Source organism: Varanus komodoensis, unplaced genomic scaffold (assembly GCF_004798865.1).
Source record: "Varanus komodoensis strain SLA01 unplaced genomic scaffold, ASM479886v1 scaffold6_1, whole genome shotgun sequence".
Taxonomy (NCBI): Eukaryota; Metazoa; Chordata; class Lepidosauria; order Squamata; family Varanidae; genus Varanus; species Varanus komodoensis.
Genome location: NW_025336345.1, coordinates 4870606 through 4889052, shown reverse-complemented (window position 1 = coordinate 4889052; position 18447 = coordinate 4870606). Strand labels below are relative to the sequence as shown.

The following is an 18447-nucleotide window of genomic DNA, read 5'->3' as shown; positions in this document are numbered from 1 at the left end:
TTTGTAAAATTAAGTGAGAGAGAGAGAGAGAGAGAGAGAGAGCAATTGCATAATAGCCTCAGCTGGACCTGCGTGTAGTTTGCAAATCTGCCACTTGTAAATGTTTGTTTTCATTACTGTGTATTTGTCTTTCACTGATCTCTGCTGCTATGTGTGCATTTTTATATTTTATTCTGTTCTACTTGGGAGTAGGTGTACAGAAAGGTTCACACATGCCTGTTTATAACTTGTTGATGGATGTCTTGTGTGAGTGAATCTGGGATCAGATTAATTTCCGCTAGACAGATGGTACCGGATGTGAGCTCCAGCAGGGCCTGCAAGCTGTGAAAATTCTCCTCTTCAGCTGAGAGCCTTCAGGCAATGGGGCATCAAGTGAGGAATGCACATGTATGAATCTGTTCTTGGGCAGTGCTTTTAGGTATTTACATCCCATCTGTCTTGTGATTATTATATCACTGTGGAGCCCATTCCTTCCTTCTGGTAGTCAGAAGTACAGGGCCTTCAAACATGTTTAGGAAGCTAGCCTTCCCCAACCTGGGGCTCTCCAGATGTTTTTGGATGACAGCTCCCCTGATAATTAGCCATGCCGGCAGGAGCTGATGGGAATGGTAGAGTTTGGATTTCCATGTCCTTTCTTTTAGGCCAAATCTACTCTGCCAAGTCACACTGAGCACATACCAAATAAATTCTCATGGAGTCTCTCAGAGAATGCTGGGAAGAATGGTGAAAGTTCTGAGGTTTCGGAAGGATGCCCAGCATTCCCCTTCCAGCACGATGTCTCCCACGGTTCCCTGGGGACATAGCTGTATGATTAAGTAGGTTTGAGTCTATACCAGCAACATGTCCTTAATGTTCACAGGTCCTCCCTGACCCGCATTGAAGTTGATGCAAGATGAGTTGAAGAACTGTATTGCACTCACCCTCTCTTTCCTTGTGCTGCCCAACAGAAGTCTTGAATTCAGGGAGGGCTTTGGTGCCATGTGTGATCTCAGGCTACTTTCATTGGCTGAGGAGGGTCAGCACAATGCTGAGTGCAGGCACCATGCCCGCTGCGAGATGGTGCAGGCACTAGCATGGCTTGCATGCCTGGAACAAGTGCCAAGGGCCATCTGCCCTACGAAGAGACAATGGGCAATTGTTAGGCTGATGCTCTGCACTACCTGAATGATCGGCTCAGCATCACAATTGCTAAAGTCATCTCACTCTTAGGACTGGTACCAGGATTAAATCTTGCAGAGGGAAAACTGAGGTGCACAACAAAGCCATGACTTGCCCAAGGTCACCCAGCAGCAGAAGCAGCGAGCCTGCCTCTGGGTCTTGGCTCCCTTGTCCTGTGTTTATGCCTTAGACAGTTCTGATGATATACCCAGAGAATAGCTGTACCTTCTGCCAATCCTTAGCATTTGTCCAGCCCCACAGGGCCCAGCAGGGATCTAGCCCAGAGTATGGCAGCAACCTTGTGCCCAGGTCTGTCAGTCTGACACAAATGCAGCTCGCTTGCCAGCCAGCTTTGCTTTAATATTGGGAGGAATCCACTTACCTCTCCTCACCTCGCTCGCTCCTTTGATACCTCTCCTGAGACGGAACCCTGTCGTGTTCATGACCACGGGGACACTTGGCTGAATCAGATTCTACGGCTCACACACCTCTGACCTTGAAACCACTAATTCAGCAAAAGTGATCATTTAGCTTACTGGACTTCACAGGTTTCATGGTAAAAGGCTGTCCCTGGTAAGTTGAGCCCTGGAGGCAACTCCACAACTCCCCACAAGCTGCAGCCACTCCAAGCTGGAGGCGACAGCCTTTAGTCTGTTCTGTGTCATGACGCCCCCACCACTGCCACCATCTCTGCAAGTCAGCATCCACAACCCTGCTCCCAAGTTTGCTGCCAGAGACACTCAACACAGGGCAATGTACAAATTTCTTTATTTTATTATCTCTTCAAAGACTAGTTAGAGCAGGATGGTCACCATAGGGTGGATGGATGGAGCCCCTCAAATCTTCACCGCCCCTTCTGCCTGCATCTTCCACCCCACGCAGGCAGGGAAAGGGGAGTCACTAGCTCCCTGCTTGCTCCCAAGTTAGACCGAAGGCTGCGGGGTGCATTGGCAATGGCTTAGATGTGGTGCACTCGACAGCCTTGGGTTCAATGGCACAGCCTGGCTGCTCAGCCCTCTGTGGGGAGGCAGAGGTCCCTCAGCAGCTTGAGCTGGAGGGAGCTCCGTCTGCATTGGCTGTTTCCATTAGGGGAATCCCATTCAGCACACATGGCCCCATCACAGTGATAGCTGCCCTCCCCAGGTACAGGTGGGATGAGGACTAGCCAATTAGACACAACAAGTCTACAAAGCAGATGGCACAAGCAAGGCAGGATGGCTCGCACACTCCAGTAGGTTAGTGCTCAGGGTGGCTGGCTCTCCACCTCTCCCCCACTGCAGAGATGGGCAAGCAGAGGAAAGGAAATCCATGCACATGAGAGCTATGCAGCACCCCTCTGCCAATGGGGAGACCTGTGGAGGCTGGAAGCAATTCCTCTGTGCCAGTGCTGAGCCCTGAGGGTTGTCCTGCTCTGGAAGTAATCTGCAAACAGCTGGAACACACATGTGGACACACTGGGATTGATGCGGTGAGCAGAGCAAGCAGTCTGCTTGGTTGTATGCCAACACACACTTTCCTCCCTCCAAAAAAGTGCATTAGCTCATTCATGTGTACACTGCCGACTTTGCACGCATTTTCATACTTCCACATGCTCACAGAAATACGCACCACTGCATTACAAAGAAAACCCACAAAAACTCAAGTCAGTATCCCTTTTGTTTCTACGCTCTCAGTCACATGCATGCACGCACGCTCACACGCACACTCTTTTGCCTTCAGACATGTGCTTATGCAAACATGCTTCCAAGCAGTGGTGTACTTTCATACATAACCAAAGCTGCATGCATAACTGTCGTTCCAAGCATGCCATCAGTGGTGCTTCTGGACCTTAAAATGTGTAGGAACAAGAGGGAGATGAGGGATCTAGGGAGATGCAAGATCTATGTCCCTTATATATCTGATGGTGGAGCAAGGCTGACACAAATTCTCCAGAAACACTCTTCAGGGTGGGCTCCCTTTCCCTCTCTCTGGCCATATTTCTTCATATATAATCTGATGGGTGGCACATGTTGGCAGTGAATGGGGCTGCAAACAGCAGCAGGCAGGGCCAGAGGCAAGAGTGGCATCCCTTTTTCTGCCACCCCCTTTGTCTCGCTTCCTCTTCTTTCCCACATGGCAGATACCAGGGAAGACTCAGATTGTCAGCAGAGATCTGCACTGATTGCATGCGACATGCTGTTGCAAAATGGGATGTAGGACACAGGGTGCCTGCTCCTGTGCTATGCCCCTTCTCTACCTCTCTCTCTTTCTCAAGTGCACAAACACTTCAGGCTGGAAATGGCTTCTTCTCAATTCATAACTGTGGTTAGGAAGCATCAGACAAGGGACTTCTTCCAGGCTATCCGGATGACTTGGAACTGCTTAGCAGTGGCTCCCTTCTATGCTACAGAAATAATGCCAAGGGCCCAGGTTCTCAGAGAAGGAACTCATGCAATAGCTTCTCCAACAGCAGCACTGCCTCAACTATTTTTAGGAGGGATGCTGGTGTGCCTGTGTCTCCTGTGACTTGGGCCTGCTGTGGTTACCATAGTGGTGCAGAAAACAGCACAAAGGTAATATGAGAAGCTACCCATGTTGGCCTTGCCAAGATGGCCGCAAGGTGAAGTCTAGACTTGCTTTTCTCTTTTGTTGTGCGCATTGCCATCCCAATACCTTCAAATACACTGGCATTTGGTCCTTGTCTGTTTTCCACTCTTGCCCAGGAGAGGCCAGAGTCTGTGCAGGCCCTGTGGCCAGTGGGGTCGGGGGACTCACAGGCACCTCTGCCAGCCCACTTGGTGGGGGGGGGGGGTCCCCAGCCAGTGAGTACAGGAGCACAAATATAAACTGAGAGCATCAGCAGCACCACCCAAGGCGGGTGCTGCCTTCAGCAACAGCCCTTTGCCCCATGTGAGAAGTGGACTTATTGCGGTTTTCAACATTCAGCTGGGGAGGGTCCAATAGACAAATGGGCATGGCTAAGCCCAGGCAAAGTAGGGCCACCTGGGCGGCAGGCTCACTCGCCAGCAACCGGCCTGGTCCTTCTGGGACTCCTGCCGGTCGGACACAGTCACGCTCTTTGCCCTGCGTGATGATTGCACACACAATGGTCAGCTACAGCAAACGAAGAATGAATGGGCTGGCTGCTTGCCCCCTCCAGCCTGCTCTCCTCGCTGCCCCCAAGCCCCACCTTCCATGGGGCTGTCCGGTGGCCCTCTAGTGAGTGAGTACATAGCAGAAACACTAAGACAGGTGATGGGTGTTGGGGTGATTTTACCCTGTTACAGAGACACCAATGCAAAAAAACACGCATGGGCCACTTGGCAAGTGGCCAGAGACACAGACAAGCAGGCAAGGGGGTGGCTGGAGGCCCCGGCCCTGGGACACTCCTTTGCACAAGATGAGAGAGAGTGCGGCCTGCCGAGTTTTTAGTGTTGATAGTATTGCAGTCTAACTGATATGGCTTTAACTATTGAGGGAGGGAGGGAGGGAGGGAGGGAAGGACAGAGGGACGGAGGGACGGAGAGACAGATACTGAATGCAGGGAGACATCTCCCAAATTCAAACTTAACCCCAAGGCAAAAGCAAAAGCCCCTTCACACCAGTAAAGCTTCAGGAACAAGCAGGACCTTCCTTCCCAAACAAATACACACGAGAAAGAGAACCCCAGAACTTTGCCAAGGAACTCCTGACCAAGGTCTTTGTCTTCAATGGTGGCTGTGGACTGTCAGTGTTAGGTGGGTGGCTTAGTGGGGGTGGGGTGGCCAACCAGCAGTGAGACTTCCCGCTTGCCTCCAAGGCACCCCATTTTGCAGTTCTGGAGAAAAGATAGTGAGCAGCAGGGAGGAGTGAATGGAGTGGCAGCACTATCAAGGAGAATCGCATCCTTTGTGCTGGGAAGTCTGCAGAATGTGCTCTCGGTCATTTGGGTTCCACTGCAAAGGTAGGTAGAGTGGAAGGTTCTCCTTCATGTTCTGGAGTGCCCCTCCCCCTTGACTTGGTGTGTGTGTTTGAGAGGAGGGAGTCCTTGGCATTTCGTCATTTTAGGAGAAAGCTGGGCCGGTGTGAAAAGGAAAGATATTTACGTCATAGGAGCAAGAGTGATGTAGAGAGGATTTGTATCTGTGCTGCTCTGCCTTCAGCACTGCATCTGCAGGGGCCCCGTGGCAGGGTCCCGAGGCCAAGAGGCCACAGGGAGGGGCTTCCTGCATCTGACACAGTGACACAGCCCTCAGCCTAGGGCTGCTCTGGGGCTCCCCATCCCGAGAGATGGATCTACCAACCAAGGGTTGTCGGCAGGCACCTGTTGCTCCAAGATCCTTTTTCTCTTCTGCCCCAGGTTTCTTAATCATCTTTGCCACCCTGCTCAGCCTCCTTTCAGGAAGGTGAGGATTCTCTGGTTCCCCCTCAATAGAGGTAGAGCTAGCTATTTCTCGTACCCTTGCTCAGTGGGGCACTGGGTATAAAATCCCCTTCCATCCAGATTTATCACTCTCCATTATTCCCTGCTCTCCAAAGCACTTTCTTAACTTATCCTTTTCCCCAGAGCAGCAGTTGAGAAGGTCGAATCAGGAGCTTGACCTCCTCCCCTCATTCTTTTAGTCATTTGGAGCTGCACCAGCTGCAGGGCACTTTGAGGGTAAGATACCCCTGCAACTGGAAAGTTAACAAAGATGGTCTAAACAGCGAGGGTGAGCAAGCATCCTCTTGTTCCTTACTTTCATGAGGAAGTCAAGAGGTCTTGAGACATGGTCACCCTACAGAGGAAGAGCAGAATTGTGAACGTGGCCTTTGGGTCCTCAAGTCGCCCTGCGGGGCTGGTGAATGTGTGCATTCAAAGTGGTTGTACAGAAGAGAGTTGCTGCCCCCCTCCCCACCGACACATCATCTGTCCTGCATTGGTGTTTGTGGTGCAAATGCGCTCCCTTCCCGAAAAGAGCTCCGCCTCACCAAAAATGGAACAAGACTTCCTCTTGGTGTTTGTGGTACAAATGCAGCTCCTTCCTGAAATCAGCTTCTCCTTACCAAGAGCAGAACGAGACATTCTCTATATGCCAACAGCCCTTGGAAATCTGGATTGGGGCAGGGGGTGCTCCAGCGGTCGTTCCCTTGGCCAGGGATGGAAGGGGCAGGAGCCGCCCATGCCCCAAGGAGTCAGGCAGGAGCAGCGGCGTGGAGGGAAATGGGCATGCACGATCTGTCCCTGGCAGTCAGCATGGGGCCGAGGAATGGGCAGGGTGGGGGTGGGAGTCTGGCCTTGGCAGGGGCCTGAATCTCCCTCATCGCCCCTCCTCTAGGACCCCCATGAGGTTGCATCAGTGAATTTGGTCCCAGTTCCCCGTGTCCCTGTTCCCAGGTGTTGCTTCACCCTGACACCAGCCAGCACTTTGGCACGACACAATCCCAGCTTGGCCTGGGGCAGGAGGGAGTGTGGGGAAGGGGGGGAGCCAGGCTCCCGGCAGTGCCCAGCCTGTGGCTCCAGGAGCACAGCAGGTGAGAGTGGTTTTTGGTCTGGGGGGGTGCAGGAAGGGGGAGCATGTCTTGTGCCAGATGTGCCTCTCCTCCTGGGGTGAAAGAGAGTGGGGTGGCTTGGCAGGGGCCCCGTGGCACAAGGACATGTGTGGGGTCTCCCCTTGGAACAAAACCCAATGGAAAAAAGAGAGATCAAATGAAGTCAAAAAGAAACGAGAATCGCCTCCCCATCAAAAGCCCCAAACCCACAAGGAGGCAGTGCCTGGGGGATGGTGGGTGGAGCTGAGGGGGGAGGTCTGGCGTGGTGGTTACTTCTTGAACATGTCCTGCAGTGGCCCAGGCAGGTACTTGAGCACCGTGTCAAGGATGCTCTCCTCGTCCTCGTCTTCATCATCCCCGCAGCCTGCCGGGATGGCTTTCTTGGGGCGGGTCAGGCTCCCCTCACAGGGCTGCTCCAGCGCGGCTTTCTCCTCAGCCTCCTTCTCCTCCTTCTTCTTCAGGCCGTACTGTGTGGGCAGGCAAAGAGGGTCAGAGAGGGGCAATCTTGCCAATGGGCCAGGCTTTGGCGCCCTCCAGCCGCGCTTCATCGGGAGCACACCAGGAGCGCCTTCCATGACCCAGGCACTTCCTGCAAAGGACCCCGATTGCTCCTGCTGCTCTGTGTGAATCATGTTTAGGGGCACCAGCATGCAACCTCAGTATTTATTGATCAGGTTGTTGCCATTATTACTCTTACTGATAATAATAAATTAATAACCATTATTAAAACACCAGCAATAATACATTCCAAAGCCATCGGGACACTGTTCAGCCATTTAAAAGAGTATCACTTTAGTATAGTAAAAAATCCCACCCAAAAAAACCACCAAAACCACTAAAACCTTAAATCAGCTATGTAATTAAACAGATGCATCTTCACCCCTTTTCCAAAAGCCAGGAGAAGGGCACAGGGCGATTGTACTTCCTGAGAGAATGGTGACCCTTTACTCTCCCACAAGTAGGGGAGACAAGGATCTTTCATCCCACCCCACTCTGTTCCCCAGCCCCCTCCCTCACCTTTTAATCTGAGCCAGACAAAGGGCAGAGCTTCTGTATTTGGGCTGCTACTTCTGCCATCGCGCACCATTTGGGTTCCTGGGCCAGAAGCAAGTGGCCCTGGAGGTGGGAGGTGTGCAGAAGGGACTCACAAGCTCCCTCCAGTCCTCAGATGTTCCAACCCAGTCCAGAGCCTGGGCTGCAAAATGGCACCCCCATTTTTTTAACCAAGTGGTAACAGCCATTTCTGAGCTTGTGATCCTCCAAACACTTACCAGGAAACAAGCCCCACTGGACACAACAAGTTTCTTGTAAGCAGGTGCAGGATTGCATTGTGTGCCAATGGCTGCACTGGCAAATTTCCCCCTAAGGCTTCCTTTGTTCTGATTCAGACCAGTCTCTTGTGCTGACTCTGCTCTGTGTGGGCATCTCTAAGCCCCAACAAACAAGAAGGAAGATTGCAATGCCAGAGGTGGTTTGCCCTTGGAGCTAGCTGCCCCTGAAGAAAGCAAGCCAGTTGGGCACTGGGGACCCAAGACAGGGCTGGACAGCAGCAGAAAACACAACTGGGGCTTAAGATGGGAAGCCCATCCAGGCAAAAGAGAAAACTGAGAGACTGAGGCAGTAAGTGCAGGATCCACACTGCCCCCACGGCCAAATTAACTCAGCACTCACACTGACTTGGCTCCACTTCTGTGTTATGCACGGTCCTTCTTTCCTCTCTCTGCAGCCAGAATATGCCAGTGGGTGTATGAGGGGTTCTTTGCGGCTCCGTAGCCCCTCTTTGCAAACCATCCCCATGCCCTGGAGTCACTAGTCACAGATAGCTGTATATGCACATGTTGAGCCCTGCCACCCAAGCTCTGCTTTGCTCTTCCCTCTGAAAGCTGGCCATGTAGTCTTTGTGGGTATCTCTCCAAAGGAGGACCCCAAAGATTGAGCACCGCAGCTGTGAGGATGGTGCTACCTTTGAAGGGGAAGGAGGCAGGAACATGCCACAAACAGAAAGAACCCATCAGTGACCATCCAGCCACATCATCACTCTTAACCACACAGATTAGGGTTTGATGTCGAGGAAGAGTGTGTAGGCCTTCAAGCAGTGCCTGAATTGGCATGTTTTGGAACAGCCCTGTTCGATCACAGTGTGGTTGGGCAACCTCCAGCCCCTGAGCCCAATCCATCTCACAGAGATTGCCCATCCAGCCTGCAGAGATGTGAACTTCCCCCATGGGCTCCACTTACTCTCCTTCCCATCCCATTCAAGTAGGAGTGTTTTAACAGACACTTATATTCTAAGCTAGGGAGGTTCTGGTGGGGCTGCACGATATTTCCATCCCCTCATTATGACTATAAGCACATGCTCTGCTGTGGAGGCTTGGAGCCATGCAAAATCTGAACCCGTTGCAGGGACGAAAGAGTAAGCGAACAAAGGAGCACTTCTTCTACTCTGTGGGTCCTTTTGCACCAACCGGAATCTCCTGTTCCCACCTGGCAAGGTATTATGAGCTGGGCTCAGAGAATGCCTGCTGAACCACTGCCTCTGCAGAAGGATCTGAAAGATCTCAGAGAACCAGCACAAAGGCCTTAATACAGCTGCTCGCAGATCGGCCCGTGAGGGGACCCACAAGGAACTGGGACTCTTTGAGCCAGGAGCAGGGCCAGGGTAGGCGGGCAGTGAGCTGAGTGGGGAGAAAGAGGTTGAAGGAAAATGCAGGGAAGAAAAACCTCTGGGAAGACTTTCAGGTGCATGGGCCATGCCTATCCTTGCACATGAGTCAGTGCCTCCCAGCCTCAGCTTTGAATAGTCCAAAAATCATTGAAAGATACCTCTTGACTGGTGTGTCCAGTCCACTGTTCCTCTTGGACATTTACCAGCAAGGAACAGAGTCAGCAAATGTCTGCTGCTGTTTGTGCCTCCCCAGCAACTGGTATGCTAATTGACAACTAATATTGATAACTAATATCAGTTATCAATACTTAATTGTACAGCCCAGGTTCACTGTATTTGTAAATCTCTTGGCTCGGCCCTGGCAGTTGTGTCTTCCTAGTTTCCTTGCCAGCTATTCTGTATTTGTCATTCTTCTCAAGATCATGGCTACAAGGCCTTGCAATGCAATCCAGCAAAGAAATTACCTTATCGCGGATTTGCTGCCGAACCTTTTCCCGTTCAGCCTCCATGCGGGCATGCTTGGCCTTGCGTTCTTCCTCTTGCTGACGCAGGGCTTCTTGCCGCTCTTCCTCCTTTTTCTGGGCATCGGGGTCTTTCTCTTCTTCACCTCCCAGCATTTTACCCATGTCCTTGGTGGCCCCTGCACATGACAGTTTATAAACCGTGGTGAGAGGGGAAGTCCTGGCTCCTTAGCCCAGTGGGAAGCTTTCTGATGACTTCTCTTGAAGCCATGCTTTCATGCTGCAGGCGTGCCTCTCCATCCCTCTGACCCTCAACGTGTGAACAGGTGTGTGAGCATGCATATGGGGGCTCCACTTCCAAAGAGCTCAGCTGGTGGTATAATCTCCTTCTTTTTTGTATAATAGGGATACTATGACAAACATGATTTTATATGTAGTTAAGCAGTTTATAATGATAATGACAATGACTGTGCTAATAGGTTCCACAGTGTTGATATGGTGGAAGGTGTTCAGGATAATTTCAGTGGAGTGGCCTCTCCAGGTCTCAGTCTGGAAGGATGAGCAAAGTTAGGGAGGGTGGGGAGATAATCCCAAGGTCAGCCCACCTGGGGATCCTTGGTCTAGAGACAAATTGGAATTCTAGGACTTGCTCTTCTGCAGCAGGAATGTGCATGTCACCAGCTGAGTACAAGTGGGGCCGCTAAATTCCCATACCATTTCAACGGTTCCCAGGGGCTGGAAGAGCTGATGTGGAGACTCCCCATGTGGTCCACCTCTCCTGCTGGATTCTTGTCATCCCAATGTTACCAGTGTGGCCTGGGATCATGCTGTGCAACACACCACAATTGTATTTGTTCGACCTTTTATTGCACTTTTATACTCCTTTTCCTCCAAGGGGCCCAAGGTGACATAGATGAGCCTCCTCTTCGTTCTATCTGTATATTGGTCATGTGACCAATTCTCCCAGTTCTCCGTCAGCTCCACTGGCTCCCGATTGAAGTCCGGGCCCAATTCAAGGTGTTGGTTATGACCTATAAAGCCCTAAACGGCTTGGGACCTGGGTATCTAAAGGAACGTTTGCGCCCATATATGCCCTCCCACCCCTTGAGATCAGCAACGGATGCCCTTCTCCAGGAACCCTCCATGAAAGAAATTAGGAGGGTGGGTACTCGGAGGAGGGCTTTCTCTGCGGTGGCGCCTAAGTTATGGAATGCGCTCCCCAGAGAGGTCTGCCTGGCGCCGTCGTTATTTGTTTTTCGGCGCCAGGCGAAGACCTTTTTATTCAAGCGGCATTTCAATTGTTAACATTATTGGTTTTATCTGGCCAGGGTGGCTTATTTTATACTGTATTGTGGTATTTTAACTTAATATTTATATTTTTAATTTATATTATAATTATTGTGAGCCGCCCTGAGGCTTCGGCGAATGGGGCGGCATAAAAATGTTTTAATAAATAAATAAATAAATAAATAAATGTAGGATTTTTAAAAAAATTTAAGCCGAGAATGCACCGGGGGTTTTAAAATGTTTTTTAAATTGTTATATTATTATTATTGTGGGGAACATTTTATGGCTGCTTTGCTCCTTTTAATAGATATTTCCTATCACAGATGCTGTTGTGAAACATACAGGAGCTGGGAGTCCCTGGTGATCTACTGAAAACCACATAGAGATTTACAAGTCAATCCAGATCACCTGCCCTTGACGGTTATATATAGCTGCAAAGGTGGGATTGTAGAAAGCAATGCCAGCCCTTCCACTCTTTGAATCTTAATTGTAGGCTAATGGAGCAACTATTAACGCATTTCCCTGGCAAATCCCTAGAGGGAGCTAAGATATAGCTAGCCTGCATTGAAGGCCTTCTTAGATGGTGGGAAATCTAAGCATTTTTTTCTTGGCTAGCCTGTGCCACTGTAAAAGGTGCAAGCTGGAAGACAGTGGTTCTGCAAGCAATATCTTGACTCCAAGGAAAGGAGAGGGAATAGCCTTGCTGCAGGGTCGACAGGTGTGCCGTGGTGAGTGCTACAGAATCCTAGAAACACAGGACAGTGGCGTTGGAAGGGGCCTAGAAGGGCGGTGAGTCCGACCACTGCTCAGTGCAGGCCTCCAAGTTAAAGCATCCCTGACAGGGGGCTCTCCGACTGCCTCCCGAATGCCTCGTGGGGCACATGCATACCTGTGCACTGCTCTTGTTTTTAAAAGGTGGCCACACGCTCCAGTAAGAGAGAGACAATTCAAGGGCAACACTAAAAAACAGAACAGGGGAATATGAAAGGTTATGGGATTTCTACAGCTGAGAGGAGTACCTTGTCTCATGTTTCTCTCCTCCCATTTCAAAAAAGTGACATGAGCACTTCTGAAATCACATGGAGGGGTCACTCAGCCTCTGTGAACTGAACAAACTCTTAATTTGACCCCGTCTCAAAGTGGGGCAAAGATGGTAGGGCAAGGAGCATGTGCCCCTTGTTATCTGAATGAGGCTACTCGGCAACAGATCCTTGGCAGACTTGCGCAGCTCCAGTTCAAGGGCATTCCGAATTATGGCTGGATACGCTGGGGCGCTTCTCAATGGGGAACGGCTGGAAAATGGTGCCTCCTACCCACCACTTCAGGCTGTGTCACCTCATCCTCGCTTATGGCAGGGCTGGCTCTACAGTGCATTTTCCATGCAGATGGAGCATAGCAAAGAGTTCCTGAGCTGACATTGGCCAGCGGGCTTCCCAGTGTGCCCCTTTCTTTCAAGTCTTCCTTGAAGTAGCAGGTCCAGTGAGCGTTCTCTGCAAGGGGAAGGGCTGCCCTCCCTTCCTCAAGCCAGCACGCATCCATATGTGATGGAGCTGGGGGCTTGGCATGTATTGAATCGCTCAGCTAAGAGCCAGACGGCTGAGCTTCCCCCTGCAGTTTGTCAGCAATTTGGAGTTACAAACCAGCCTTGGCTCCCCAGGCCCTCAGGAGACTTCTGGGCCTTTCATCTTCCTGAGTTTCTTCTTTGCTTCTGTGAGTCGTCATCATTTTGCCCAAACCAGCCAAGCCCTTCACGGGGGAGAAACAGGGGAGCTGATGGTTGCTGTGCCAGCACATTTCCAGCAGAGCCATGTAGGATCAGGGAAGGCGTCTGGGCATGATCCAGCCATGTCTGAGTGCTCTGGGTAAAAGTAGTTCTGCTGTCATCAGCTCCTCCTCCTGCCTTTCTGTGATCCTCTTCCTCTCCCTTTTATCCTCCCAACTACCCTGTGGGGTAAGTTAGGCTGAGAGTTGGTGACTGACCCAAAGGCACCCGGAGAGCTTCATGGCTGAGTGGGCACCAGAACCCAGATCTCATGAGTCAGTCCAGCACTCTAACTCCTACATCTTGCTAGCTCTAAGTTATTGCAGGCTGGTGCCCTCCAGATGCTGGCTGGGAGTCATGGGAGTTGTAATCCGGTGCATCTGGAGGGCACCAACTTGGGGAAGCTGGATGACTGTATCCTGGTTGCCTGTAGGTGGGGTGATGGAGATGGAAGTAGGATGTAAGGCAGGAGGATCTTTTCTAGGTTTGCTCTACAGAATAAACTGGGAATTGACTGTAGTGGCGCTGCACCTTCTCAGCTGCCAAAAAAAAGGAAGAAAAGGAAAGACAGTCCATCATCGGGTGTGGCTGGGGAAGTGACGGACTAGACTCTTGGTAAGATATACTGTAGTTTATTATTCAGGATCCGGAAGAGCAAAAAACACAGCCAAGATTCCCATATGGGAAAGCTCCTGAGAGGATGATGAGATGACGGAGGAGACAAGCTGTAGGAATGGGCTGGGTAGCAATGTTCACTTGAGCCAGGGTTCATCAGAGTTAGTTCTCTCACCTCTTTTTGTGAAACAGTAAGGATGAGTGCAGTGCCTCTGAACTAGTACAGAGTGCCCCAAGGAGACACGGTCAAGTTTCACACATTCTGGAGTGAGGGTGTGACTTCCAGGGCAGACCCAAATCTCAAGGTTCCCTTAAACTCAGTGGGACATACTTCTGAGCAGATGAGGCACTGGACTGTGCCGCAGGTGGTGAACTGGAGACATCTCTTATCGGCATTGGCTTGATAAGGAGGTACTACAAACGCTCAATGGACAAAGGCAAGTGTCCCTGCTTCAGCATAGCACCCCTGCCACTACAGGAAATGAACTAGATATTGTCACAATGGCTTGTGTGTGGACTTCACTCATGCTCTCCTCTTCATCTTGTATGCCTCCAGTAGCCATCAAGGCAAAAGCAGGAGTTTGCTCATTTTAAAAAACTGCGTGCTTTGCAAAAGTGAGGCACAGGTGATGCTACACTTCTTGGTATTATGGCACCCTCCTTGATTAAACAGTAATTTAAAAGGGGAGTCAGTAGAGGCTTCTAAGGATACAGAAGGTATTCCAGAAAGCTAGGGGGAAAAAGAAAAAAAGAAGAAAGATTCCTCCTTTGGGGCTGTGTAGGGGTAGATACAACCTTTCCCAGCTGGGTCACTGCTGAGCTGCTGCTTCCAGAGAATTAGAATCTGGCCCAGGCTCTGGTGTCAGCAATGTGTTTGAAAGGCAGGGGTAACAAGGCTGTGCCAATCAGGGCAGCCGGTATCAGTGGGTGAATGTGAACTGGAAGAATATTCTCTTTATCTTGTACAAGTACGGGACAAAATGGGAACATTGACTGCTTTGGCCTTGTGGGGGTGGGAGGATCCTATTTTTCAGTCTTTATCTATTGCAGCCTTTATTCTGAGCACCACAGAACATTTCTGTGGCACTGAATAAGTTCACCTCCATGAAACACCATGAGTAGCTTCCAGAGAGCACAGAACAAAGGCTGCAGTGGATGAAGAGGCCCAGTGCCAGAGAAGTCACCTGCCCCCTTCTTGCTGCTCCTTCCTGACTGCTTGATCTCTGCACAGACCCAATTCCCCCAACACCATCGGATCCAGAGGCAACATGCCAAGGGACCTCCGGAATCATTGAGTCCCACCCATGCATTCTCTGTATATTTACACTGTTTGAGTCAAGGTCCAAAGCCATCCAGATCCAGCACACATTTTCAGTACAGGACAGAGTTATGGATGCTTGAGGATTCTTGTTCAGTCTGAATTTTAACATGGTCCAATGTATGATCTGTACTGCCTTAACTCAACTGGGCCACAGCTGTCTTTCAGATTTTGTCCTTCTTATAATTTTGCAATTCAGGTCTCGGCTCAAAAGTAAACTAAAATGCATATAGAAATGGGCATTTTTGGGGTAAAGTCCATACAAAAATGTGTGTTTTCTGAGAAAATGCATTCAATGATGATGATGATGTGTGGGTACTTTTTAAAACTGAGGGGACGGAAACGGAAATCAGCTAAATGGGCATACGGATGTGCACACGTGAGACTGACATAAACTGGAAGCAGGCTGCTTTTTGCATCCTAGAGACTGCTCAGAGAACTTTGGCTGTGGGGCAGCATAGAAATAAATAAATAAAAATAGAGAGCAGGGATGTGAACCCTCTTTTCTGGCGGACAAACTCTGGTCTGCCCGGGGTCCCAGTCAGACCCTCTGGGGTTGCTCAGACAGCCACAGCCTTCCCCTGGCTCCACCCAGTTCTCTTAACTGTTGAATTGAATATGGTGGCATGAAGCTGACAGAATGCTTGAGTGGCAAGACTTACCCCCTAGGGCCTGCTTCATCACAAAATCCATATTGCCAGCTGATTTAGTGAGGTCTAGGCAAAAGTAGAACTCTCATTCAGTGTGGCTGGTGGAAATCTCTGGGTCAGGCGCTACCTGGAAGGGAAGGAAAGAGAAGAGATCAAGTGATCAGGCCTGAATGTGGATAGGAAAATAACAGGGCCCTGCCAATGAGCTCATTCAGTCTGAAACTCTCCACTCGGAAGCACGGTTAGGCCCAAAGCAGAGCACAAATACTCTGTTAATAACAGACAAAGACTCACTTCACAGAAAAGAGGCTCATGTGCCAGATTTTAGAGCTGGTTTGATGACCTTCTACTGTACTTTTTCTTCCTTCCCTTCTAAATAAAACATCAAAGGTGGCTAATGATGTTAAGAACAAGAACTGAGACAATGCTTAGCAAGATGGATGTCTTAAAATTTGAGACTTTCAGAATGAGGTCACACGGGATCAAAGGAAAGAGCCACCAAGCTCAGCTGTGCTCTGTCTCCAGGTGTACGTAGTCATCCCGAAACACCTACGTGCACTGCCAGAGCGAGTGGAGACGGTGAACTCAGCTGCTGCTTCTCAGTGGTAGAAGGCCTCTCATCAGGGACATTCACGGATGTTTTGTAACTTTAATTTGTGCATTTGAAGACAGGGCTGATTGTCTCTATTCGTTATTGACTCTAAGCTCTCCCAGCACCATGTGTGTGGTAGAAAAGTTGCAAAAGGATCTATTAGATGTAGAGTCCACATTACTGTACTTTAAGACACAATCCTGTGCATGTGACTGGGGAATGCTGGGAGCCAGTGTGGTGTAGTGGCTAAGAGCCTGGGACTGGGACTCAGACGATCTGGGTTCTAGTCCCCGCTCAGCCATGGAGCCAGCTGGGTGACTTTGGGCCAGTCACAGACTCTCAGCCCAGCCTACCTCACAGGGTGGTTGTTGTGGGGATAAGATGGAGGAGGAGAATGATGTAAGCTGCCTTGAGCCCTTTGTAGGAAAAAGTCAGGATATAAATCGAAAAATAAATAAAATAAAATAAAATTGTAGGACTTTTGTTCTGCCTATGGATGCAAAGGACTGCACTCTTAAAGATGTAGCCAGTGGCCATGCAATTCTTTTTTACTCTAGAGTAAGGGCAGGGTTTCCAATCTAGACAGACCCTTGCTTGAGGGAGTAGTGGGTCTTTAACTCCCACCCTGCACACACACACACACCAGTACCGGTTTGGATTGGGGCTCCTGCACCAGTAATTTATATTGCCAAGTAGTGATCCATTAAAGCACATTAATGAACCATTATTTGGGAATACAAATTGCATGCACAGTTCTCCTACCCCAAATCTGGATCAAATCTAGGTTGAAGGATTAAGATCTCCTATTTTCCATGCTAGGAAGAAGATCCTTCAGTAAGAGAGTGGATCAGTTCCCTGAACTTACTGTAGAGAAAAAAAAGAGGTAGCTGCAGAAATGTCTTTTAAGCAAACCATGCTTTGGCTCTAGGAAGTTTTTTGTGGGATGAGACAAAACTCATTTTGCAGAACTTCCTGTTTTCTGTAGTACTGACACATCTGGCAGTAGCAGTCCCTAATGTTCTCCCTCCGGTGACCTGCATTCAGTGGCTGACTACAATTTAAGCGTTTGGGGAAAAGGCCTTTGCTGGCTTTATTCTCCACAAAGTTGTCAAATTGCCCTTGGCAAGAACTCCCTTTTCTTTCTGCACTCTGTGCATATGACTCCATTTGGCCAGGCCAGAGTTAATGCAGTGATACAGCTACACGTGTGTGTGTGTGTGTGTGTGTGTGTGTGTGAGAGAGAGAGAGAGAGAGAGAGAGAGAGGGAGAGAGAGAGAGGGATGTTTCTTCAGTGCTAGACCCGGTTGTGTGGACTGAACGATCTTAGCTGTATTTCTGTGAGAACCTTTCCCTCCCTTCTAGGGGTTTGGGAATACTGTTCCAGCCAGCCTGTGGTTGGCCAACAGAGAACTGCTTAGAGTTGTCAGGGGCTTGAACATAAATGAGTGGGCTCTCCCCGTCTGTCTTCCCCTTTTGTCTTGCTTCTGGCATCATCTTTTGAGCCCTGCTCACAAGACCGTGACTTCACAAGACCATATTGTTAGGGGTAGCTCTGTAGCTCTGAATGCTTCAGTTTCAGTGCATGAATATGAAATTTGCATACATACACATCCATGTAGGGCTTTTTTGTTCATTTTGTTGACATTTTACAAAAACAGTTATTTAAAAAATGACTGGTATAAGCAAATTTTTATTTTCTGTTTGATGTATTGTGTTCAAAGGCTACTCCAGTGTGTCCTTTTAATTCTTTCCCCACTTTTCCCGTGTAAATAAACTGTACACCTACTTCAAGTGTTATGTGCATTCCCATCGGAGTAAGTTATAGTACTAAATCTTCTTAGTTAATTCCTATTGTTTAATGTTTCAGGCTCAGGAATAGGATATGGTGGACAGAACCGCAAGGTCTAAGAGCCCCCTGGCTCAGACAGAGGTGGGCATAAGTGGTGCTGGTGCCTACATTGCCTGGAATTTGGGCAATACCACCCCTCCATTCACACCCCTTTAAATCTATTTAAACCTGGTGCTAATATCTTATGGTAGTGGAATTCACATAAATCAGGTATTGTGTGGCTTAAATCCATCAGTTATCAATTGTAGGAAGAATTACTTTCTTTGGTCTGCCTGAATCTATTGCCTGAATTGACTGGTGTACAGATAATCCCTGCATAAAATGAATATGCTCCTTGTTTGTGATCAGGGCTGGGTGCATGGCCATTGGTAGACCTGTCCTCCATAAATCCCCCCTTTTCAAAGCCATCTGATCTGAGCCTACAGCTGCAACTCAGTTGTTGCAATAAGCTGTCTAAGTCCATCATACCATCCTCATGAAATACAGCTATCACACAATTCAGCCTTAAGGTCCCTTCCCTTCTCTTTGGGTTACATTGCACCAAAGTTATTGGGGCTTAGATGGGTGCAAAGGGCAAACCCCACCATCACCAAGCTTGTA

General features: G+C 49.5%; 1 protein-coding gene across 1 annotated transcript; it reads right to left on the bottom strand.

Annotated features, from left to right (window-relative positions):
* Positions 1–6917: 6917 nt before the first annotated feature.
* Positions 6918–15449, bottom strand: CPLX2 (complexin 2). Its single transcript, XM_044451019.1, has 3 exons — positions 15419–15449; positions 9778–9953; positions 6918–7115 (listed from the first exon to the last, which is right to left on the bottom strand). Exons 1-3 carry the CDS (start codon positions 15447–15449, stop codon positions 6918–6920), a joined length of 405 nt encoding a protein of 134 aa, XP_044306954.1.
* Between the last annotated feature and the right edge of the window lie 2998 nt (positions 15450–18447).